Consider the following 25,457-nt stretch of genomic DNA (forward strand, 5'->3'; position numbering starts at 1 on the left):
CCCGCTGTCCCCTGGCTGTCAAAGGCTGGTGGAGGACACCGAGAGGGTGGGCGACGAGGGCGGGGGGAAGTTGAGCAGCTCCAGCACGGCCACCCCGACGCTGCTGCGCCGGGTGAACATGCACGAAGCCGCCACCCACTTGTTGGTCCTGGGGTTGTATTTCTCGATGGAGTTGAGGCTGGAGCTGCCGTCGTTGCCCCCCACGGCGTAAAGCCACCCGTCCATGGCCACCAGGTCGTGGGTGCTCCTGGGAGGAGAGGGAATACAGGGATGGGGAGGTGGGTGGAGGGGGAGATTGGAGATGTAAGGGTCTGGTTGGAGCTCCAGAATGGCATAAAAACACCATAAAAGCACCGTGAAAATGAACTGTTGGGGTACAGTGTCACAGGGATCTGCCCAGAGCTCCAGAAACCCACAAAAATCCCGTGAAAATGAACTTTTGGGGCACAAAGAGTCAGGGATCTGCCCAGAGCTCCAGAGCCCCATAAACAGCCCATGGAAAAAAACTTTTGAGGTACAGTGCCACAGGGATCTGCCCAGAGCTCCAGAACCCCACAAAAACCCCACAAAAATGAACTGTTGGGGCACAGCACTGCAGGGACCTGCCCAGAGCTCCAGAATGCCATAAAAACCCCATGAAAATGAACTGTTGGGGTCCTGCCCAGACCTCTGGCTCTGTGCCTGAGGTGTTTTGGCTTTTAGAAATTTTTTTTCCAAGGGAATTTTCTGTAAACAGGAGAAGTATTTTGTAACTCTAACTTTGTTATTCATTCCTTTCCCTACAAACACCCCAGGAGGGACTTCTCCTTGCTGTCCCTCTGCTCTGCCCAATGTGAGTGAAGAGGTTTTGCCTTTGTGTCACCAATCAGATTGGTCTGTGTGAAATGGGATAAAAGGGAGACACATCCCAAAAATAATCTCAGCCTTCTGAACCTCAGAGTTTGTGTCCCTGTGGTGTCAAACAGCACCAAGAGCCCCCTCACCTGCGGATGTTCATGGGGGCCACGCTCTCCCAGGTGTTGGATTTGGGGTTGTAACGCTCCACGGAGTTGAGGCAGCTGGTGCCATCGTTGCCCCCGGCCACGTAGAGCATCCCCTCGAGCACGGCCACGCCAGCGCTGCTCCTCCTGCTCAGCATGTTGGCAATGGGGCTCCAGGTGTTCATCTGGGCACAGGGAACACGTCAGACACTCAACATCTCTCACACATTCCCTGCCACGTCAGCCCTGCTCTGATCGTGCAGCTCTTGGTGTGAAAATCTTTATTTTTGGGTTACTTTGCTCCCTCTCAGGAGGAATCTCTGCTGGCTGGTTCAGGAGAGCACCAGAGTGGAGAGGACTTGTAGAGGGTGGTAAAGTCACCCCTGAGTCTCCTTTTCTCCAGGATAAACACCCCCAGCTCCCTCAGCTGTTCCTCACAGGGTTTGTGTTCCCAGCCCCTCACCAGCCTCAGTGTCCATCCTGAACTGGACACCCAGAACTGGACACAGCACTCAGTGTCCATCCTAAACTGGACACAGCACTCAGTGTCCACCCAGAACTGGACACAGCACTCAATGTCCATCCTAAACTGGACACAGCACTCAGTGTCCATCCTGAACTGGACACAGCACTCAATGTCCACCCTGAACTGGACACAGCACTCAATGTCCATCCTGAACTGGACACAGCACTCAGTGTCCATCCTGAACTGGACACAGCACTCAATGTCCACCCTGAACTGGACACAGCACTCAATGTCCATCCTAAACTGGACACAGCACTCAGTGTCCATCCTGAACTGGACACAGCACTCAATGTCCATCCCAAACCGGACACAGCACTCAATGTCCATCCTGAACTGGACACAGCACTCAATGTCCATCCTGAACTGGACACAGCACTCAATGTCCATCCTAAACTGGACACCCAGAGCTGGACACAGCACTCAATGTCCATCCTGAACTGGACACAGCACTCAGTGTCCATCCTAAACTGAGATCCCAGAGCTGGACATCCTACAACTCAAAAGAAGCTTCCATTTTTATTTCAATTACAACTTTCATATTTTCAGAATCTTTTGCTAAGCAATCATATTGATAAGCTTTCCCTGATTCATCTTCCACAACACCTGAAGAGAGGAGAAGCAGAAGAATCACCCAAAATCTCCCCTGTTATTTATTTACCTGGGGCTCGTATTTCTCCACCGTGGCCAGGTGAGAGGAGCTGTCGTAGCCCCCGACTGCATAGAGGTTCCCTTCTGCAAAAACATCCACACAGAGGGACAGGGATGAGCTAAAGACACGTCCCTGGGCAAAAACACCCACACAGAGGGACAGGGATGAGCTAAAGACATGTCCCTGGGCCACCACAGCCCCCAAAATGTCACAGGTGTCACTAATGAGGTGCCCAGACAGGTCCAGGCTGGGCCTGACCACAGGTGACACTCCTGAAGTGACCACACCGGTGACACTCCTGAGGTGACCACACCGGTGACACTCCTGAGGTGACCACACAGATCCAGGCTGAGCCTCCACTGCCCCAGGCAGCCCCTCCCTCCCCTTCCAGCAGGATTGGTGTGAAATATCCATCAGGAAAAAACTTCCCAGAGAAACTCCTGCTGCTTTTTTGACCTCCTGGTCACTGATCTGCCTGGGCTCCCCTCTGGAGCCCCGGGGTATTTTTAGAGGAGGAGGTTGGAGCAGGGGAATGCCAGGCAGGCTCAGAGGGAGCTGGGGATGGAAGGGAGGGAAGCTCTGAGTCAGCAGGGAGAGCTGAAAGCAGAGAACAGGGCAGGGGACAGGCACGGGGACACTGGGACAGGTGGGGAGGATCCCCAGGGGGATCCAGCTCCAGGGGCTGGGATGGTCACTAGAAGGATTTTCCTGCTCCCATAGGAAGGGTGTGGGTTAATTAATTAATTAATTAATTAATCAATCAGGATTAATTAATCGAGAGCGGAGGGGATGAGGAATACCAAACACAGTGTAAAAAAAAAATAAAGGGATGTAAAGTAGTAGCGTTCAAATTAAAAGGCAAATAAATTTTAAAAATTAATACCCAAAAAATTAATAAATAATTTTAAAAATAAAAAATTAAATAAAAATCAATACAAAAAAATTAATTAAGTAAAAAAGTAATTAATTAGTTAGTTAATTAATACCCAAATTACCTGGAGGATGCAAGGCAATCCTCCTTGTTCAGAAGAACTGATTCCTTTCCATAAAAAACGCAGGATTTTTGTGGAAGGATTAATCAGCCAAGGATTAATCAGGCTGTCCCTTCCTTTCCGGGGCCAGGGGATCATCCACAGCCAACCCCAAACCAGAAGGGAGCAATTTGTGGGTCCCCTCAGGAACTGCCCCAGGGGATCATCCACATCCCCAAAACCAAAAGGGAACAATTTTTGGGTCCCCTCAGGAGCTGCCCCAGAGGATCACCCACATCCCCAAAACCAAAAGGGAACAATTTTTTGGGTCCCCTCAGGAGCTGCCCCAGAGGATCACCCACATCCCCAAACAAGAAGGGAACAATTCACGAATTTCCCCCAGTGTGTGACAAACCCCAATTACTAAATCTGAGCAGGGCACAGACAGGGAGCACATCAGGATGTGGCAGAGGGGGGCAGGAACTGGAGCAGAGCAATGAAAAGAACCCCCCAGAGCCTGCCCAGGACCCCCCAAAGCCCCCCAGAGCAGCACCCACCTAAGGTGGCCACACGGACGTAGCGCCGGCGGGTGCTCATGGCAGCGATGGAGGTCCAGGTGCCCGTCAGGGGGTCGTACCTCTCTGCACTGCAGGGACACAGGGACAGAGGTGGGACACTGGGAAAAGGTCAGGTCACAGCTCTGGGACATGCTGGGGATAGTGTTGGGGGTTTGGTTTGCTCCTTTTTTACTTTAAAGAATTTTTTCCCCACGTAAGTTATTAAGGAGACGAAGTGTTGGATACTTAAAGTGGACTTGACCAAAAAACAAAGAGGTGGCCAAAGGTTTTTTTTTCTTATCTGTTGTAACTCCAGAAGGAAGGAGGTAACTGCCTTCCCTGATAATAAGCCAGCTGTTAAAAACTGAGTGGGGTATTGTTCCTTATCTCTGCTCAGTTTTCCAATACCCCAATGGGAATATCTCCTGTTAATGGGCCATTAAAGGTCACCAATGACATCATACATTTAATCATCTCAGTGTTCATTATCTCCTGTTAATGGGCCATTAAAGGTCACCAATGACATCACACATGACATCATCACAGTGTTCATTATTTCCTGTTAATGGGTCATTAAAACTCACCAGTGACATCACACATTTCATCATCCCAGTGTTCCTTATCTCCTGTTTATGGGCAATTAGGGCTCACCAATGACATCACACATGACATCATCACAGTGTTCCTTATCTCCTGTTAATGGGCCATCAGGGCTCACCAAAAATGGGGTTTTTTTCCCACTGGGAGAAGGAGCTGGGCTGCAAAACCTCCCCTGAAGGGGACAGCAGCAGGCAGGGACACAGGGACAAAAGGTGAGACACTGGAAAAACCCAGGTCACAGCTCTGGGACATGCAGCTCCCAAAAGAGTTGGAGATAAACAGGAGAATGGAACAGGGAGCTGACACAGGGCTACAAAATGTTTTTTTTTTCCATTGGGAGAAGGAGCTGGGCTGCAAAACCTCCCCTGAAAGGGCAGAGCAGGGCTCCCAGCTCCCAGCACAGTGCACACAGCAGCAGGGAGGGCTGGAGCAAGGCAGTCCTTACCTGTTGAGGCACGAGGCCCCATCGTACCCTCCAGCAGCATAGAGGAGCCCGTGGAGAGCTGCCACACCCAGGCAGCTCCTCCTGGTGCCCATGGACACCTCGGGCTGCCAGGAGTTGGTGACAGGGTCGTAGGACTCCACCGTGGCCAGGTCAGAGGTCCCGTCGTAGCTGCAGGGGGAGAAGAGGATGCTCAGAGAAGTTTTGGGTGCTCCACATCTCAGGGAGGGTCCAAGCTGGATGGGGTTTGGAGAAAAATGGGATGGTGGAAGGTGGAAGGATGGAAGGAGGGCAAGGGGTGGGATGAGATGGGGTTTGAGGTTCCAACCCAAACCAGGCTGGGATTCTGAGGGAAATGCCCCAGTTCAGGAGGCAGAGTGAGCCCCCACAGTGCAGGGAAGGGGCATTTCCATAGCTGTGCACTTGATATTTTCTGAGCCTGAGAATTGCTGAGCTCTTCCCAAATGAAACTTTTCAACAGTTTTTTTCTTTTTTTCCCCAAAGCAACCTTGTGTAAACAATATTCCCCTCCCATAACAACAGGAGTTGTTTGCTATTTCTGTTACTGAGCCAATGGGAGAGTGTCAGCCCTATGGACAAATAACATGTCTTTTTAGCATGTTATAAAAGGGCTGAATGAATTGTAAATAAAACCTTCTGATTTCTACTGCCCTCCTGACTGGAGTCAAACACCTTTATTTTGTGTCTTATTGTGACACCTGTCGCTGTCAGGGACACGAAAGAACCACACATTCACCATCAGGCTGAAGTGAGGAAAATAAGGGGCAGTTTATTATGATTTGGAGTTTAAATAGGATTTGGACTTTGGTCAAGGATTGGTAGATGAGAGGAACACCTCTCTGACCCCAATGGTCAATTCAGAAGTCCATCACAAAGAAATATATAAACAATCTACTTTTTTTTGAGATACTCCAGAAGAAATATGTCAACAATCATCAGAAGACTAAAGATCAGGGCGACCAACCCAAACCAGTCTGGATTCTAAGGGAAACAGGATGAAAATACCCCAAGCTCAGGAGGCAGAGTGACCCCCAAATCACAGGGGCTGTTCCATGGCTGCCCCAGAGATCCCACTGACCCCAGGGAAGGTTCACACTCCCATGAGGGAGTCCCTGCTGCCCAGAGCAGCCCCTGGCCCATCCCGTGGCCCCCTTACCCTCCCACGGCGTAGAGCTTGTTCCCGATGGCGGCGACGCCGACGCGCGCCCTGCGCGTGGACATGGAGGCCACCATGTGCCAGCGGTCCGTGCGCGTGTCGTACGCCTCGCAGTCACCGTGGATGGCAAACAGGCTCCCTCCACCTGCTCGGGGAGGGCAAAGAGAACCACACAATCACTGAGTTACTGGGTTAGGAGAGAGCTTCATGGTCATTGAGTCTAACCCAGCCCCAACATATCAACTAAACCAGTGCCACATCCAGGCTTTTATTAAACACACCCAGGGACGGTGACTCCACCACCTCCCTGGGCAGACCATCCCAATACTTTATCATCCTTTCCATAAAATCCTTTTCCTGATACCCAGCCTGTATTTCCCTTGGCAGAGCCAGAGGCTGTGTCCTCTCCTGTCAGTGCTGTCTGGAGACAGACCAACCCCAGCTGAGCACAGACACCTTTCAGGGGGTTGTGGAGAGTGATAAAGTCACCCCTGAGTCTCCTTTTCTCCAGGATAAACACCCCCAGCTCCCTCAGCTGTTCCTCACTGGGTTTGTGTTCCCAGCCCCTCACCAGCCTCAATGTCCATCCTGAACTGAGGGGCCAGAGCTGGACACAGCACTCAGTGTCCACCCTGAACTGGACACAGCACTCAGTGTCCATCCCGAACTGGACACAGCACTCAGTGTCCATCCCGAACTGGACACAGCACTCAGTGTCCATCCCGAACTGGACACAGCACTCAGTGTCCATCCCAAACTGGACACAGCACTCAGTGTCCATCCCGAACTGGACACAGCACTCAATGTCCATCCCAAACTGGACACAGCACTCAGTGTCCATCCTGAACTGGACACAGCACTCAATGTCCATCCTGAACTGAGGGGCCAGAGCTGGACACAGCACTCAGTGTCCATCCCAAACTGGACACAGCACTCAGTGTCCATCCTGAACTGGACACAGCACTCAATGTCCACCCTGAACTGGACACAGCACTCAGTGTCCATCCCAAACTGGACACAGCACTCAGTGTCCATCCTGAACTGGACACAGCACTCAATGTCCATCCCAAACTGGACACAGCACTCAGTGTCCATCCTGAACTGGACACAGCACTCAGTGTCCATCGTAAACTGGACACAGCACGCAATGTCCATCCTAAACTGAGGGGCCAGAACTGGACACAGCCCTCGAGGTGTGGCCCCACCAGTGGTGAGTACAGGACAAGAATGAGCTCCCTGCTCCTGCTGGCCACCCCATTCCTGATCCAGGCCAGGTGCCATTGGCCCTCTTGGCCACCAGGGAACACTCCTGGCTCATTTTCAGCTGCTGTCACCTCCAGGTCCCTTTCTGCCTGGGCACTGTCCAGCCACACCATCCCCAGCCTAGAGCACTGCAGGGGGTTATTGTGGCCAAAATGCAGGACTTGGCACTTGGATTTATTAAACTTAATCTTATTGGACTCTATCCATCCAGCCTAATGTTCCAAATCTCTCTGCAGATCCTTTCTACCTTCCAACAGATCAACACACACTCCCAGCTTATTGTCATCTGCGAATTTACTAATTAAATACTCAATACCCTCATCCACATCATAAAAAAAAATTAAAAAAAATTAAAAAAAAAAAATTTAAAAAATTTTTAAAAAAATTTAAAAATTGAACAGACTTCTGACAGAGCAAACACAGTTTAAAAAACACCCTATGGGATGTGGATCTGGGGTTTGGGGGGCAGCAGGGCCTTACCCACAGCGAAGAGCACAGTGCTGGCCCCCTCGCAGCTTGGATTTATTAAACTTCATTTATTGGACTCTGCCCATCCATCCAACCCTTCCAGGTCTCTCTGCAGAACCATTCTCACTTCCAACAGATCAACACAGACTCGCAGCTTAATGTCATCCGCGAATTTACTCAATACCCTCATCCACATCATAAAAAAAATTTTAAAAAAATTTAAAAAAATTTTAAAAAAATTTAAAAATTGAACAGACTTCTGACAGAGCAAACACAGTTTAAAAAACACCCTATGGGATGTGGATTTGGAGTTTGGGGGGCAGCAGGGCCTTACCCACAGCGAAGAGCACGGTGCTGGCCCCCTCGCAGCGCCGCGGCCGCGTGCGGCTGTTGCCCAGGACCCCCCTCTGCTCGGGCATCAGGTGGTACTTGAGGGCCTCGATCAGCAGGTCCTTGCACTCCGAGTGGTGCCTCACCAGCAGCTCCGTGTCCACGTTGCTCATGAGGAAATCTCGGCTCAGCAGCGGCAGCCGCACGCACTTCATCAGCTGGGGGGGGAAAGGGGATTACAGGTGTGGAATTGAGTTTTTTTAGTTTTGTATAACTTTTGTATCCTGGTTTCTGTAAATGTTCGTCCACTCCTATCCCCCTTTCACAGACACCTGTAGTTAAGTCACATAAAGGGGTTTTTTCCCCCTTTCCCTTTAAGTCATATAAAGGGTTCCCCCTTTAAGTCACATAAAGCGTTCCCCCCTTCCCTTTAAGTCACATAAAGGGTTTTTTCTCCCTTTCCCTTTAAGTCATAGAAAGGGTTCCCCTTTCAGCAGTGGCAGCCGCACGCACTTCGTGAGCTGGAGGAGGAAAGGGGATTACAGGTGACTGTAGTGGTGTGGAATTGGGATTTTTAGTTTTGTATAACTTTTGTATCCTAGTTTTTGTAAATGTTCATCCGCCCCCACTCCCCTTTCAGCCCACTCTCACCCCTTTCCCATCACTCCCACCCCTTTCCCATCACTCCCACCTCTCTCCCAGCCCACTCCCACCCCTTTCCCATCCCTCTCACCCCCTTCCCAACACTCTCACCCCTTTCCCATCACTCCCACCTCAATCCCAGCACTCCCACCTCTCTCCCAGCCCACTCTCACCCCTTTCCCATCCCTCTCACCCCTTTCCCAACACTCCCACCCCTTTCCCATCACTCCCATCTCTCTCCCAGCCCACTCTCCCCCATCCCAGCCCACTCTCACCCCTTTCCCAGCACTCCCACCCCTATCCCAGCCCACTTTCACCCCTTTCCCAACACTCTCACCCCTATCCCAGCCCACTCTCCCCCATTCCCATCACTCCCACCCCTATCCCAGCCCATTTTCACCCCATTCCCATCATTCCCACCACATTCCCAGCCCACTCTCATCCCTTTCCCATCACTCCCACTCCTATCCCAACACTCTCACCTCTCTCTCAGCCCACTCTCCCCCATCCAAGCCCACTCTCATCCCTATCCCAACACTCTCACCTCTCTCCCAGCCCACTCTCCCCCATCCCAGCCCACTCTCACCCCTTTCCCATCACTCCCACCCCATCCCACCCCACTCCCACCCCATTCCCATCCCTCTCACCCTGGGCACGTGCTGTCTCCTGCTGTCCGTGTCGTGTTTGACCCAGCTGAGCACAGCCCTGTACACCTCCTCCTCCGAGGGCACGTTCAGGCTGTCGCTGGAGATCAGGTCCAGCACCTGCAGGGTGGGGAGGGCAGGGCTGCTTGGGGTGCACTGGGGGGAGAGGAGACACTCCCAGCTCCCAGCCCCAGCAGTGCCAGAGCCATGTGGGAATCCACAAAAGTGAGACAGATTTAATTAGCATATCTAGTCTAGTGATTAAAATGCCCCAGCAAAGACAAACAGAACTTTGAGCTTATGAGAAGATGGGATTAGAAATCTCCTTACAGAAGTAAAATCAATCAACCCCCTACAATGAAGATGTTGAAAAATGAATAAGTTGTTTGTGATGATCTTTTAACCCAATTATTGTTAAAATAATAGTAAAATAATTACAATTATAATTATAATTATAATTCATAATAAAATAATTAGTAAAAATTATTAACCTTACTGAAATGGTATATAAGTTTTTGAAAAACCTGAGTAAAATCAGATTCTGATCATAGTCAGTCTCCCCATCTCTCCTTCAATCGCCAACAGAGCTCTGCTGTGGCTTTGATTTTTTTTTTTTTTCAGCCTTCTGATGTTTTACATTTTGTAACATAAATAAAGTGATGTTTGTAAATTGAGCATTCCTTCCTGGGGGAAGGACAAATTGATGGATTCTGGTTTGACCAGTGGGGTCAGAGAGGTGTCAAAACCTATTTAAACCCTAAACCCAAAATAAACTTTCTTCTTTTTTTTCCCTGACACTGACTGAGTGTCCTTTTCGTGTCCACTCTGCCTCCTGGAGATGCTGGGGCTCCCAAACACCAACTGGGTGCCCCAAAAGCAACAGGTGCAGCTTGGTGGGGCCATCTCTGACCCCTCTGCTGTGGCTGAGGCTGCTGCAGTGCCTGACAAATCCCATCACTGTCAGTGATGTCAGTGAGATGGCTCTGCTGGCATTTGTCCTGTCCACATTTCACATTTCCTGGGACAGACCCAGGAGCTCTGGCTGCTCCCAGAACTGTCCCTTCACCTGCAGAGCTGCAGCAGGAGGAGATGTGGACCTTCCCCTCACTGCCACCCTCCCACTGCCCCAGGAATGGGTGAAGGGAGGTGTCTGATGCTGCTGAGGGAGCACACAGGGGGGGTGATGCACAGCCAGGACTGGGAATTGCTCCTGCCCAAGGAGATGAGCCACGCTGGCACCACATTATGAGCAGCAAGAAACATTATCTGAGCTGATTTAAACATCCCAGTCGTGCACCCAGGGCAGCCAGGAGTTATTCCCTGAGCTGTGCTCCCAAAGCCAGGGCAGTGTGCTCAGGGCTCAAGTGGCCAAAATCACCCCCTGTCCTACCCTCCCATCCTTATTTCCTGTAGGATTCATCCTGCTGACAGAGCTCCACCCTGTCACCCCTGACTTTCTTGCTTTCAAGTGTTTGAACCTTTGCAGCCTGATTCTCATGCTGCTTCACGTAAACAATGTGTATTCTTAGAATTTATCTATGTAATTCTTATAATTTATGTATGTTTTGCATAGTTGTTCTCTGAGAGAGAATTTGACTGATGGTCACAGTGACCATAGTGGCCATAGTGACCACAGTGACCACAGTGACCATGACCATAGTGACCGACCATAGTGACCATAGTGACCACAGTGACCATAGTGATCATAGGGACCATAGTGACCATAGTAACCATGGTGACCACAGTGACCATAGTGACCGCAGTGACCATAGTGACCATAGTGACCATAGTGACCGTAGGGACCACAGTGACCACAGTGACCATAGTGACCATAGTGACCATAGTGACCATAGTGACCCATAGTGACCACAGTGACCACAGTGACCATAGTGACCATAGTGACCGTAGGGACCACAGTGACCACAGTGACCATAGTGACCATAGTGACCATAGTGACCCATAGTGACCACAGTGACCACAGTGACCATAGTGACCATAGTGACCATAGTGACCACAGTGACCACAGTGACCATAGTGACCATAGTGACCATAGTGACCATAGTGGCCATGGTGACCATAGTGACCCATAGTGACCACAGTGACCACAGTGACCATAGTGACCACAGTGACCATAGTGACCACAGTGACCAATGGGGTCAGGAGGTTGTGACCTCCTTGGGCCAATCTGGGCCCTCTGTAAAAAGTGTATACAAGTAGATTGGAGTCAGATAATAAAAAAATCTTCCATGTTTGACCCTGCTGCTGCCCTGCTGTCCTCTGGGAGGGTCCACACCCACGTCACAACATGTTACCCCTCAAAGTGCAGGGGTAACACCATCCCACAGCCTGAACAGAGTGGGACCAAAACCCAGAACCTGCCTACAACCCCCATCCCCTTTAGCACAGACCCCCTTGGGCTTTTCACTCCCAGACAGAGCAAAGGAAAAAGCTTTTCTACACCCAGACCACTCTTCCAGGTGGAGCCTCACCTGTTTGAGGGGCAGCAACATGAACTCCTCAGTCTTGGAGACCTCCACGAAGTGCTGGAGGACGTATTTGTGGGCAGACTTGAGGAGGTCGCTGCAGGAGTGGGTGTCAGCAAAGCCACGGATGCCCAGGCAGTTGGAAGGGTCGAGCTGGCTGAGCAGGAACTTGCAGCAAGCGTCCCTCACACCATTGAGCTGAAGCAGGCTGGCAGCAGGGAGAAGGGTCTGGCAGGGGGGAAAAATAGAGGAGAAAAAGGAGTTTCCAGGGAAGAGAAAAAGATTTTCACCTTTGTCCTGCTGTGAGTAACGAGCAGAGAGAGTTTAGTGAGCACCTCTAGATACAGAAGCACAGAAAGGACAGAGAATTCCTGGTTTTGGAGGTGAAGAACAGCTGGGAAAGGACACCTGTGACACCTCCAGGGGCCAGGAGAACAGAGGTGCTCAGGGACAGAGCTGGGAACTGCACAGTGCTCTGAAAAAATGAAGCAGCAAAACTCCCTGAAGCCCTAAACCCAGTGCCACATCCACAGGATCAGCTGGAGAGAGGAGTCCCCAGGAGGAGAATGTGGTACAGAAAAGGGTTGAGCAGGAACTGGCAGCAAGAGTCCCTCACACCATTGAGCTGAAGCAGGCTGGCAGCAGGGAGAAGGGTCTGGCAGGAGGGAAAAGAAGAGAGAGGAAAAAACAGGAGTTTCCAGGGAGAGAAAAAGATTTTCACCCTCATCCTGCTGTGAGTAACGAGCAGAGAGGGTTTAGTGAACACCTCTAGATACAGAAACACAGAAAGGACAGAGAATTCCTGGTTTTGGAGGTGAAGAACAGCTGGGAAAGGACACCTGTGACACCTCCCTGGGGCCAGGAGAACAGAGGTGCTCAGGGACAGAGCTGGAAACTGCACAGTGCTCTGAAAAAATGAAGCAGCAAAACTCCCTGAAGCCCTAAACCCAGTGCCACATCCACAGGATCAGCTGGGAGCTAGAGAGAGGAGTCCCCCAGGAGGGAAATGTGGTGCAGAACAGCTTTGTGGAATAAAGGGAGTTCAGGAAAAGGCTCCTACCTGCACGTTCCCCTCTCCCACCACGATCTCAGCGGTGTAGGCGTATTGCACCAGCTGCTCCAGAGCCTGGGGGTCGATGTCGTGCAGGGTTACGTGGGTCTGGCGGCTCTCACTCATCTCATCTGGGGCAAAGGACACCAAAAATCAACAAAAAACCCTCCTCAGCAGGGCTGTTCCCTCACAGAGGGATGATGAATCCTCATCCACACCCCAACACAGGGAGGTTTTTCTGTGCAGGTTTGGGGAGTGGGGAGCAGGACTGGAGGAGGGATCCTGTGCAGGGAGCTGAGGGCAGAGGGAATCAGGGAAGGGAGGGAAACAAGGAATATTCCTGCTCCTGCTCACAGAAATTAAAGGACAAGGCAGTAGGTGAAATGAGGAATATTCCTGTTCTCATTCACAGAAATGAAAAGGCAGGGGAGTGGGTGAAATGAGGAATATTCCTGCTCACAGAAATGACAAAGGCAGGAAGAAGGACTATTCCTGTTCTCATTCACAAAAATCACACATGAAAAGTGCAGAACAGCAAGAACAACGACAAAAAATTTGTGAGGACTTTTGCTTTCGGAAAAAAGATTTTTTCTTATGAAAACAAAAAGACGAGGAAAAGATTTTTGAAGAAAGGGAAAAGCTCTATTTCCCAAACCCTTTTTTTTTTTGGGATGGTGTCCTGCGTTGCAGTGTAGGATGTGTACACAGTATTTATCCCATCCCCATCCCCATGAGCTGTTGGAACCAGGTGGGGCAGTGTTTTCCCAGGCCCCTCCTTTGGGCTCTTCTGCTCATGGCCCATCAATGCCTTGCCCAGGACTCACAGGGAACTCCCTCCAGGAGCTCTCTCTGTTTAATGGGCCATCAAGGAGCCACTGCACGACTCCTCATCCCATTGGGAGATGCTCCCAATGCCCAGGGGGAGGAGCCAAGCATTCCCACCTGGAGAGAATCTGGGATTTGGGACAGGACAAGCAGCCCTGAGCCACTGGATTCCCAGAGGAGCAGAGCTCCCAGACCTTTCTGTGGGATCACTGCTTCAGGAAGAGCCCCTCACCTGGACTGCTCCCCCCACCCTGCTCAGGGTGTGTTCTGACTCTGGCAGTGCTCCTTTGTGTTATTGCATTGATTTTATTTTATTTTTACCTTTCTTCTTATTAAATTATATCTCTGACTTGGAGCCTCTCATTCATTTTGCTTTCAAACCACAACAGATGGGAAAGGAAGAAGAAGAAGAAGAAGAGAGGAGGACTCTACTTGCTTGTGAACATGGCGTGGAAGTAGGGGCTGCACGAGGCCAGCACCACCTTGTGGGCTTTGATCTCCTTGGTGGCCACGTGCAGGACGATGTCACAGAGCAGCCCCCGCTGCCTCATGCGGTTCATGCACACGAAGGCGTCGTGGTAGTGCCGTTTGGAGTTGTGGGAGATGCTGTGCCCGTCCCGGTTCAGCAGCTGGACAGCCCCTCCTTCCATGGCTGCGGTGGGCAAGGGAGGGGCTGCCCCCTTCCCACCGCCTCTGGAGAAAAAAAAAGGGGAGAAAATAAAGGGTTAATTTGGGGGGGTAAAGAGATAAGGTGAGATGGGAGAGGTGGGATGGGAAGGGATTGTGGATGTGGTTGGATGGTGAGGTGGAAAATGAGGTTCATATTGACACTGAGTGCTGTGTGCAGTTTGGGATGGACATTGAGTGCTGTGTCCAGTTATGGGATGGACACTGAGTGCTGTGTCCAGTTATGGGATGGACACTGAGTGCTGTGTCCAGTTCTGGGCCCTCAGTTTAGGATGGACACTGAGTGCTGTGTCCAGTTCAGGATGGACACTGAGTGCTGTGTCCAGTTTAGGATGGACATTGAGTGCTGTGTCCAGCTCTGGCCCCTCAGTTCAGGATGGACATTGAGGCTGGTGAGGGGCTGGGAACACAAACCCAGTGAGGAACAGCTGAGGGAGCTGGGGGTGTTTATCCTGGAGAAAAGGAGACTCAGGGGTGACTTTATCACTCTCCACAACCCCCTGAAAGGTGCCTGTGCTCAGCTGGGGTTGGTCTCTCTCCAGGCAGCACTGACACAATGAGAGGACACAGCCTCAGGCTGAGCCAAGGGAAATACAGGCTGGATATTAAGAAAAGGAATTTAAAGGAAGAGTGATAAAGTATTGGAATTGTCTGCCCAGGGAGGTGGTGGAGTCACCATCCCTGGGTGTGTTTAATAAAATTCTGGATGTGGCACTCAGGGCCAGGGTTTAATTGAGGTGAGTTTGATTTGATCACCTTGGAGGTCTCTTCCAGCCTGGCAATTCTGTGAATTCTGTATAAATAATTCTGTATTTATTCAAAGGCCTTCACAGGATACACCTGGGGCAGTACAAGAGCCCGGCCATGATGGACAACCAGCCATGAGTTTTCACACTTTTATAAGTTTTGGTCCATTTACACATTGGGATTAATTGCCCAATTCCAGCTTCAATTTATGAACTCCCAGTTTGTTCCCTTCAATTTACATTGTTTGCACTTTTTGGGCCTGAAGCTGCACATTGTCCTTGATCCTGGGGCTGGAAAAGGATTGTTTTGTCTGACTGTGATAAGAACTTGCTCACACTTTACACGAAGCTCAGAGTTTATACCTGAACCTGGAAAAATGTGAACGTTAAAACTGAATTAATCAATGCAGGATTCAGCCCTGGGTGATCCCTTTGGGAACCACCACAGCTCTGAGCAGCCCCTGCTGGGGAAATGTCACTTGGTTCACAAACAAAGAAGGGAAATTGAGGTTCTATTTGGGGAAGGAATTCTTCCCTGGAATGGATTTCCCAGATTTCCAGCCTTCCCCTGGATCTCTGGCCAGGCTGGATGGAGCTCAGAGCACCCTGGGACTTGATTTAGTGGAATTTATATCCCTGTCTTTGCAACCAGATGATTTTTAGAGTCCTTTCCCAACCCCAAACCATTCTGTGATTCCAAAAAAACACAAAACCTGCCGTGATCAAGGAATATTTATTCACTCAGAGTTTTTCCTCCTCCTCTCCCTGGTGCTGTTTTGCATCCAGGCTGCTCCAAAAAAAATATAAAAAAAATAAATCCTTTGGCTTTTCTCTGTGCCAGAAGGGTGAGGAGGGGATGAGTGAGCAGCAGGAGGAAGGAGGAGGAGGCAGCAGAAGGAAAAAAAGGCAGTTGGGATAAAAAAAAATCAGATTTTGCTGCCCCCGCATTGAGAGAGAATCCCCTGAGCTCCTCCTCACACACCTCCACATCAGCATCAGCCTAAAAATAACCACCCAGCATCCCGTGCCTGCTCTGCCACCTCTTATTCCCTTTTTTTTCCTTTTTATTTTAAAGAGCAGTTGTAGCACGTAGCAGAATCCGGGGGAGGAAAATATAAAAATAAAAAAAAAAGATGAATAAATGTGTTTTCTGAGCTGGGAGAAGCCTGTGGTGCCCTTTTCTAGTCACATCCCACGAGGTGTTACGAGATTCCTCCTGTTCCTGGCAGCAGCAGGGAGGGCTCAGGCAGGGAATGATGGTGATTTCCAGCAGGGACAGCACGATGGCATTGATGTCACCGTGTCCTTATTATTATTATTATTATTATTATTATTATTATTATTGTTATTATTATTATCTCTGCTCTGTTAGAGCTGCAGAGGGTCAGGGTGAGAGTGTGGCCTTGTCCTTCCATGTTTGGGAAGCTGCAGCATCCCCAGGATATCCCCATTTCCTAGTGAGATGCCCATAGAAAGGAGGTTTTTATTATTATTATTATTATTATTATTATTATTGATATTATTATTATTATTATTTGGGGAGCTGCAGCATCCTGGGGATATCCCCATTTCCTAATTCCCAACTGCTGGGTGAGATACCCACAGAAAGGAGTTATTATTATTATTATTATTATTATTATTACCATTATTATTGATATTATTATTATTATTATTTGGGGAGCTGCAGCATCCCAGGGATATCCCCATTTCCCAATTCCCATCTGTTGGGTGAGATGTCCACAGAAAAGAGGATTTTTTTCATTATTATTATTATTATTATTTTATTATTATCATCATTTGGGGAGCTGCAGCATCCTGGGGATATCCCCATTTCCTAATTCATATCTGCTGGGTGAAATGCCCTTAGAAAGGAGGTTTTTTTCATTATTATTATCATTATTATAATTATTATTATTTTCCTAATTTCCATCTGCTGGGTGAAATACCCTTAGAAAGGAGGGTTTTTTCATTATTATTATTTATTATTATTATTATTATTATTATCATTTGGGGAGCTGCAGCATCCTGGGGATATCCCCATTTCCTAATTCCCATTTGCTGGGTGAAATGCCCATAGAAACAAGTTTTTTCATTATTATTAATAATAATAATAATAATAATAATTACTATTATTATTATCATTTGGGGAGCTGCAGCATCCCAGGGATATCCCCATTTCCTAATTCCCATTTGCTGGGTGAAATACCCACAGAAAGGAGGTTTTTTTCATTATTATTATTTATTATTATTATTATTATTATTATTATCATTTGGGGAGCTGCAGCATCCCAGGGATATCCCCATTTCCTAATTCCCATTTGCTGGGTGAAATGCCCATAGAAACAAGTTTTTTCATTATTATTAATAATAATAATAATAATTACTATTATTATTATCATTTGAGGAGCTGCAGCATCCCAGGGATATCACCATTTCCTAATTCACATCTGCTGGGTGAAATACCCACAGAAAGGAGGTTTTTTTCATTATTATTATTATTATTAATAATAATAACAATAAACAAAAGTGATGTTTTAAAAACTGCTATTTTATTGTTTATCATTCCCCTCTGGAGGAAGGACAATTGATGGACTTTTATTTTAACCAGTGGGGTCAGAGAGGTGTCAACCTCATTATCCAATCCCCAATCATCTATATAAATCAGAGTGAAAAAAATTAATAAATATCTCTCTTTTTACCCTGACAACTTGACTGTGTAAGTGTCATTTTTTTCCATGCTGGCAGCACAAAATATTCCTCATTTCCTCCCTCCAACTTCACCCCCCAAGGAAATGAGTGGGATGTGGGATATAATTAACAACAATTAACAACATGGGAGACAGTGAGCAGTGTGTCCAGAGCTCCAAAAATGGGAAAAAAAAGCACAAATTCACTTTTTGTGGGCAGCACCAGCGTGGCCCCATCTGGGACAGATGTGCTGCTTCCCTTGGAATAACTCTGAGGTTGTGACACCAAAAAAAAAAAACAACCAAAAAATCAAAAATAATTAAAAAAAAAAAAAAAAAAAAAGGAGGATTTGTTTGGCTTCTCTTCACCAGAGCGTGGCTGTGCATAAGAGCTCTGTTAATTAATGCAAATGATTCCTTGCCCAAAGGGATTCTGTTCTCTGCAGGCACAAAAAAAAAAGATAAATAAATAAAAATAATCCCATATTTTGCTGGGAGTGAAAAGGAGTGTGCTGAGCAATAAACAGGCAACAGAGGATCCTCCAGGGAGAATTCCCAGCTTGTCCTTTCCCCCAGGAAAAAAAGGGGTTTTTTGTTGTTGTTGGCAGATTTGGATGGGGAGTTTTTGTGTCTGGGAGGGACAGGGGGGACAGAGGGGGAAAAGGGGGGAAAAGGGGGGAAAAGGGGGAAAAAGAGGGAAAAGGGGGAAAAGGGGGAAAAAGGGGGAAAAGGGGAAAAAGGGGGAAAAAGGGGGAAAAAGGGAAAAGGGGGGAAAAGGGGGGAAAAGGGGGGAAAAGGGGGGAAAAGGGGGGAAAAGGGGGACAAGGGACAGGGGGGACAGGGGGGACAAGGGGGAAAAGGGGACAGGGGGACAGGGGGACAAGGGACAGGGGGGACAAGGGGGGACAGGGGGATCAAGGGGGACAGGGGGGACAAGGGGGACAAGGGGGACAAGGGGGACAAGGGGGGACAGGGGGACAAGGGGGACAAGGGGGACAAGGGGGGACAGGGGGACAGAGGGGACAGGGGGACAAGGGGGGACAAGGGGACAGAGGGGACAGAGGGGGAAAAGGGGGGACAGGGGGGACAAGGGGGGACAAGGGGGACAAGGGGACAGGGGGGACACAAGGGACACAAGGGACACAGGGGACGGGGGGACAAGGGGGACAAGGGGACAGGGGAGACAGGGGAGCTGTTCCCTCCTGGAGCCAGCCCTGCCTGCAGAGTGGGGCAGGAATTGGGGGTCTGGCAGTGCCAGAGGGGCTGGAACCCCTCAACAACACAGAAATGGGGTGAGAGAAGGGACAAGCAGCACAACCCAGCCATTAAAAACCCTCCCAAAACCTCCTCTCCTGCCTTTTCTCTGCCTTTCCTGGCTGAGCCCCCGCTGCTCCTGCAGGGCTGGATCTGCTGCCAGGGAGCCTCAAGGCAGAGCAGACAGAGCTGAGTCTGCAGGACTGAGAATCCCCCGAGCTCCCAGGAGGGTTCAGCCTTTTTTATTTTCTTTTTTATTTTTTTTTTTTTTAATGAATTAGGCATAACTGCCACGCACTGAATCCTCCTGTCTAGACATCTGCAGAGAAGTGACAAGCTGCCAGGGGAGGAGGAGGAGGATGTGGAGGCAAAAAAAAGGGGGTGGGGAGGACAGGGAAAAGCTGCACTCTTGGCTTTTGCCAGCTCCAGGCACAGAGAGAGGAGCTGGCTGCAGGCAAGGAGGGCTCTGAGCCTCTCCCTGCATTGCCATAAACCTGCAGGTCTCTATTTTTCCTTAATTAAAGCCACTTTACTACTGGCTAGTTTTGTTTGGAAGCTCCAAATCGCTTTTACTCTCCCCCAAAAAATAAGAGGAAGGAGCATTCAATGGTTCTGGGATATTTTTACATCTCAGAGGGGATGAAGGGCCACCCTCATCCTCCCCTTCTCCCTTCCAAACTCAGCTTTTGTCTCCCCTTTTTTGCAGCTCCAAATGCAGAATTCCACGGCTGAGGGATCCCCAGGCATCTGCCCCAAAATTTGGGTCATCCTGGTGGTCAGGGCCAGGCCTGGGGGAGGTTTGGGGCTGCTCAATTCCCAAGGAATGAGAAATGGATCCTGAGGCATCTGCCCCAAAATTTGGGTCATCCTGGTGGTCAGGGCCAGGCCTGGGGGAGGTTTGGGGCTGCTCAATTCCCAAGGAATGAGGAATGGATCCTGAGGCATCTGCCCCAAAATTTGGGTCATCCTGGTGGTCAGAGCCAGGCCTGGGGGAGGTTTGGGGCTGCTCAATTCCCAAGGAATGAGAAATGGATTCAGCAAAACCTGCACTGGGGTCAGGGCTGCAGCTCCCACAGGCCAAAGCACAAATCAAAAATCTGAGCAAAAGGAGCCCCCGTGGCTCTGGCAGCAGCTGGAAATGTGGGTCATGTCCTGATTCCCCTCCCCAGAGTCCCCAGCAGCCACCAGAGGAGGTGTCACAGCCCAGGCAGTGCCAAAGCTCATCACACACATCAACTGCCCTACCCTGTGCACCCAGTACATCCCCAGCCTCCCCAGGAGATCCCCAGCACATCCCCAGCCTCTCCAGCACATTCTCAGCCTCCCCAGCGGATCCCCAGCCTCCCCAGCACATCTCCAGCCTCCCCAGTGGATCCCCAGCCTCCCCAGGAGATCCCCAGCCTCCTCAGCCTCCCCAGTACATCTCCAGCCTCCCCAGTGGATCTCCAGTGGATCCCCAGTCTCCCCAGCACATCTCCAGTAGATCTCCAGGCTCCCCAGTGGATCTCCAGCCTCCCCAGCACATCTCCAGCCTCCCCAGTGGATCTCCAGGCTCCCCAGCACATCTCCAGCCTCCTCAGCACATCTCCAGCCTCCCCAGTGGATCTCCAGCCTCCCCAGCAGGTCTCCAGCATTCAGAGTCCTCCTGCTCTCATTTCCACTCCATTCCAGAGCCCCAGGCTGGCCTGAGAGGGGCAGATGGTGCTGCCTGTGCCTGGCACGGAGGGGCTGGGGGAGGCTCTGGAGAACAAAGAGATCCTCCTGGCACCCCCAGCCGGGCTGGCAGGAGGCACCAGGGCCCATCCCAGCCCCCTCAGGATGCTCAGGAGGATTAGAGAAAAAATAGGCAAAAAGATTGAAAAAATGGGTTTGGGGTCTGGGGTCTCCAAGGCCCAGTAACAGAATCACTGTGGGGCACTGCAGAACTGGAGGAAAAATAGGTTGGATTAGAGAAAAATGGGAAAAAAATGTGGAAAAAATGGGGTTGGGGCTGCTGGGCTCTCCCAGAGCCAAGAGAGCAGGTGCCTGTTCCTCCTGCCAGCTCCTGAATGAGCTGCTCTTTGCTGTGATTCATTAATCACTCAGTGCTCAGGAAGGGAAAAAGTCAGAGCTCTACACCCAACGTCTCCCCGAGTTCTTACTCACTGCTGTGCTGAATAAAAAAGGGTTTCCAGCAGATGTTCACAGTCAGGAGAGAGGGAAATTTGGGGTGTAGAGGGCAGGGGAGTGCAGAGAGGGATTTGTTTTGGGTGCTGGGATGAAAATCAAAAGTTTTCTGGGCATTGAGGAGTCAGTGAGCCCCAAAACACTGAGCCTGGAACCAACCAGGTGCTAAAAGGGACACAGAAACATCCAGGTGTTGCTGAATCACTGCAGGATCAGCTCCAGCACGGCAGAGCCCTCCAGCAGGGACAGGGCTGGGGACAGCAGGGACAGGGCAGGGACAGGGCTGGGGACATCAGGGACAGGGCTGGGGGACAGCAGGGACAGGGCTGGGGACAGCAGGGACAGGGCAGGGACAGGGCAGGGACAGGGCTGGGGACAGCAGGGACAGGGCTGGGGGACAGCAGGGACAGGGCAGGGACAGGGCTGGGGGACAGCAGGGACAGGGCTGGGGGACAGCAGGGACAGGGCTGGGGACAGCAGGGATGGGGGGGACAGGAGAGAGGGGATCCTGCACAGGGACCCTGCAGAGCAAGGACACGGCCCCTGAGGACTGGGATAGAAGGGATAGGGCTGGGACAGGGACAAGGCAGGGACAGGGCAGGGACAGGGACAGGGCTGAGATGGCACAGGGACAGGGCAGGGACAGCACAGGGACAGGGCAGGGACAGGGCAGGGACAGAGGGGACAGGGCAGTGACAGCACAGGGACAGCACAGGGACAGGACAGGGACAGGGCAGGGACAGAGGGGACAGGGCAGTGACAGCACAGGGACAGCACAGGGACAGGGCTGAGATGGCACAGGGACAGGGTAGGGACAGGGCTGGCAGAGAGGGGACAGCACAGGGACAGGGGTGAGAGATGGCATAAGGACAGGGCTGGCACAGAAGGGACAGTGCAGGGACAGTACAGGGACAGCACAGGGCAGGGACAGAGCTGAGACAGCACAGGGACAGGACTGAGACAGCACAAGGCTGGCAAAGAAGGGAAAACACAGGGACAACACAGGGACAGGGCTGGCACAGAAGGGACAGGGCTGGCACAGCACAGGAAAGGGACAGGGACAGCACAGGGAAGGGACAGGGACAGGACCAGCCACCTTCCCCTGCCCTGCCGAGGCCCAGGGCTCTGTTCCCTGCACACGGAGCCTTTGCTCAGGCAGCAGAACCAGCCCAGCTGCCAGCCTGGCCCAGCCTGCCGGGACCAGCTCCAGCTCCAGCTCCAGCTCCAGCAGTGATGCTGTGGCTCAAGGAGAGCCCTCTGCCCTGACAGCCACTGCAGAGGCCACCAAAATAAAACAAACAAAAAAGCTGCATCCCAGAGCCCCCACAAGTTTGCAGAAAACCCGAGGAGACACTTTTTTCCTGTGCCCTTCACAGCCAGCACTGAGCCCAGGGGACAGGGACAGGGGCAAGGGACAGGGACAAGGGACAAGGGACAGGGACAAGGCCAGCCCAGGTCTGCAGCAGCTCCCAGAGCTCCAGAGCTGCAGCTTTTCCCTTTCCCAACAGGATCCCGGCAGGACTTGGCAGAGGACAAGGGAAGGAGGGCACAGAGATGCTGCTGGGCCCGGGTTTGATGCAGAGAGAGCGGCCACAGAGGAGGGGAAGGGCATGGGCTGCTCCAAACCCCCGTAAATGTTTGGAAATGACACCGGTTGTGCCAAAAACCTTTGGGATCAGAGCTGGTGGTTCCCTCCCCCGGAAGGTGCTGCAGGGGTACCATGAAAGAAAAGTTGTTCTCTAAGGAGGGATGAGCAGGAACAGCGCTGGGAGTGATGGAGAGGGGGCTCCTCTGGGGGTCCCTGTATCATCCCCTGGTGTGTCCCCATCCCTGGTGACCCCTGTGGTGTGTGTCTATCCCTGGTGTGTGTCCATCCCTGGTGTGTCCCCATCCCTGGTGACCCTTGTGGTGTGTCCCACATCCCCAGTGACCCCTGTGGTGTGTCCCCATCCCCTGGTCACCCCTGTGGTGTGTCCCCATCCCCGGTGTGTCCATCCCCAGTGACCCCTCTGGTGTGTCCATCCCCAGTGACCCCTGCGGTGTGTCCATCCCCAGTGTGTCCCCATTCCCAGTGACCTGTCCCCATCCCTGGTGACTCCTCTGATGTGTCCCCATCCCCGGTGACCCCTCCAGTGTCCCCCCATGCCATTGTCCCCCCTGGGAAGAGGGACAAGCAGAGAGAAAGAGGAGGAAGAAGAGACACAGAGGAAGAAGAAGAGGCACAGATGAGGAAGAGGAGGCAGAGGGGAAGAAGAAGAGTCAGAGAGGAGGATGAAGAGGAAGAGAGGAAGAGGAAGCAGAGAGGAGGAAGAAGAGGCACAGAGGAGGAGGAGGAGGCACAGAGGAGGAAGAAGAGGCAGAGATGAAGAAGAGGAGACACAGAGGAGGAAGAAGAGGAAGAGAGGAGGAAGAAGAAGCAGAGAGGAGGATGAAGCGGCAATGAGGAAGAAGAAGCGGCAGAGGGGAGGAAGAAGCAGCCGGAGAGGACGAGCAGAGCAGAGCAGAGCAGAGCAGAGGCGGCAGGGCCGTGCCCCGCGGTACTCACGGCTCCAGAGCAGCCACGGCCCAGCCGGGGGGATGCTGCTGCGGGCTCGGCCCCGCACCGGGGGGATCCGGGGGGAGCCGGGGCGGGCCGGGGGCGGGCAGGGGCTCCCGGAGCCGGGGCGGGCCGGGGGCTGCGGCCTCCTCCGTCACCCGGAATAACCCCGAGGGGAGGCCCGGCGTGTCCCCGAGCGGGCCCAGCGCACCGAACCCGCCGGAACCGGCCCCGCCGCGGGCCCGGCACCGGTACCGGCACTGGGGGCGGGGCCAGAGCCCGGGGGCGGGGCTAAGCGGAGAAAGGGGCGTGGTTTGTTATCATGGCCACGCCCACTGTGCTGCGCGCCTCACAAAGGGTGAAGGGGCGGGGTTAAGGATGGGGGCGTGGTTAAGGATGGTGCGTGGTTAATGATTGGTGGGCGTGGATGTGGTGGGCGGGGTTAAGGATGGGGCGTGGTTAATTTTGGTGGGCGTGGCCTGAGCGGGGTGTCCCACAATAATTTAGGCAAGAAAAGAGTTTTGGGGTCATTGAGGTCGAGCTGGGACTGATCCCCGGCTTGTCACAGCACAGAGCAGTGGGTGTCAATTCCAGGAGTCTTTTGGACATTTTCTTGCGCACTCTGACACCTCCTTGGGCACTCCAACACCTCACTGGGCACTCCAACACCTCCTCACACTCTCCTTTCCCTTCCCCAGGTCACCCTTTCCATGGAAAAATTCCCCCTGATGTCCAGCCTCAAGCCACCCCTGGCACAGCTGAAAACTCTCTCCTCGTGTCCTGTCATTTGTTACGATGAAGAAGAGACCGAGCACTGCCTTGTTGCAGGCTCCTGTTGGGTTTTTGTGGGGAGGGAGAAGGTCCCCCTTACTGAGCCTCCTTTTCTCCAGGCTCAGCCCCTTGGGCTGCTGTTCATGGGATGTGTGGTGTAGAGCCTTCCCCGGATTCATTCCCCTTCTTTGGACACGCTGCAGCCCCTCAGTGCCCTTCCAGTGGACACATTGAACCCAAATATCCTTCCAGTAGACACAGAGCACCTCAATATCCTCCCCAAGGACACACTGCAGCCTCTCAATGTTCTTCCAGTAGACACACTGCAACCCAAATAATCTTCCAGTGGACACACAGCACCCCAGTATCCTTCCAGTGGACACACAGCACCCCAGTATCCTTCCAGCAGACACACTGCAGCCTGTCAATGTCCTTCCAGTGGACACACTGGACCCCAATATCCTTCCAGTGGACATAGAGCACCTCAATGTCCTTCCAGTGGACACACTCCAGCCCTTCAGTGCCCTTCCAGTGGACTCATTGAACCCCAATATCCTTCCAGTGGATACACTAAACTCTAATATCCTTCCAGAGGACACACTGCAGCCCAATGTCTTTCCAGTGGATACTCTGCAGCCTCTCAATGCACTTCCAATGGACACACTGAACCCCAATATCCTCCCCAGGGACACACTGCAGCCCCTCAATGCCCTTCCAGTGGACACAGAGCACCCCAATATCCTTCCAATGGACACACTGAACCCCAATATCCTCCCCAGGGAAACACTGCAGCCTCTCAATGCCTTCCAGTGCACCCACTGCAGCACCCCACAGGCCCTTCCCGAGCTGGGCGGCCCAGGACCGGGCACAGCACAGGCGGCACGGCCTCTGCACTGCGGAGAAGAGCGATAACCCCTCCCCTGCCCATCCCGGCCCGGAATATCCAGAATTAAAGGATCAACCGGAGAGGGCGGGGCCAACGCCGAGAGGGCGTGGCCAGCG

The 25,457-nt window shown here is 51.7% G+C and overlaps 1 protein-coding gene across 1 annotated transcript; it reads right to left on the reverse strand.

Annotated features, from left to right (window-relative positions):
* Nucleotides 1-18: 18 nt before the first annotated feature.
* KLHL17 (kelch like family member 17) lies at nucleotides 19-23,714 on the reverse strand (the record flags this gene model as incomplete). The annotated part of the gene is made up of 12 exons (XM_083876743.1): nucleotides 23,694-23,714; nucleotides 14,045-14,301; nucleotides 12,793-12,914; nucleotides 11,739-11,960; nucleotides 9,253-9,369; nucleotides 7,968-8,181; nucleotides 5,903-6,047; nucleotides 4,729-4,896; nucleotides 3,684-3,772; nucleotides 2,165-2,238; nucleotides 984-1,165; nucleotides 19-247 (listed from the first exon to the last, which is right to left on the reverse strand). Exons 2-12 carry the CDS (start codon nucleotides 14,256-14,258, stop codon nucleotides 19-21), a joined length of 1,776 nt encoding a protein of 591 aa, XP_083732869.1. The 5' UTR covers nucleotides 14,259-14,301; nucleotides 23,694-23,714.
* Between the last annotated feature and the right edge of the window lie 1,743 nt (nucleotides 23,715-25,457).

This window comes from Zosterops lateralis (assembly GCF_965231275.1).
Source record: "Zosterops lateralis genome assembly, chromosome: 22".
Classification (NCBI taxonomy): domain Eukaryota; kingdom Metazoa; phylum Chordata; class Aves; order Passeriformes; family Zosteropidae; genus Zosterops; species Zosterops lateralis.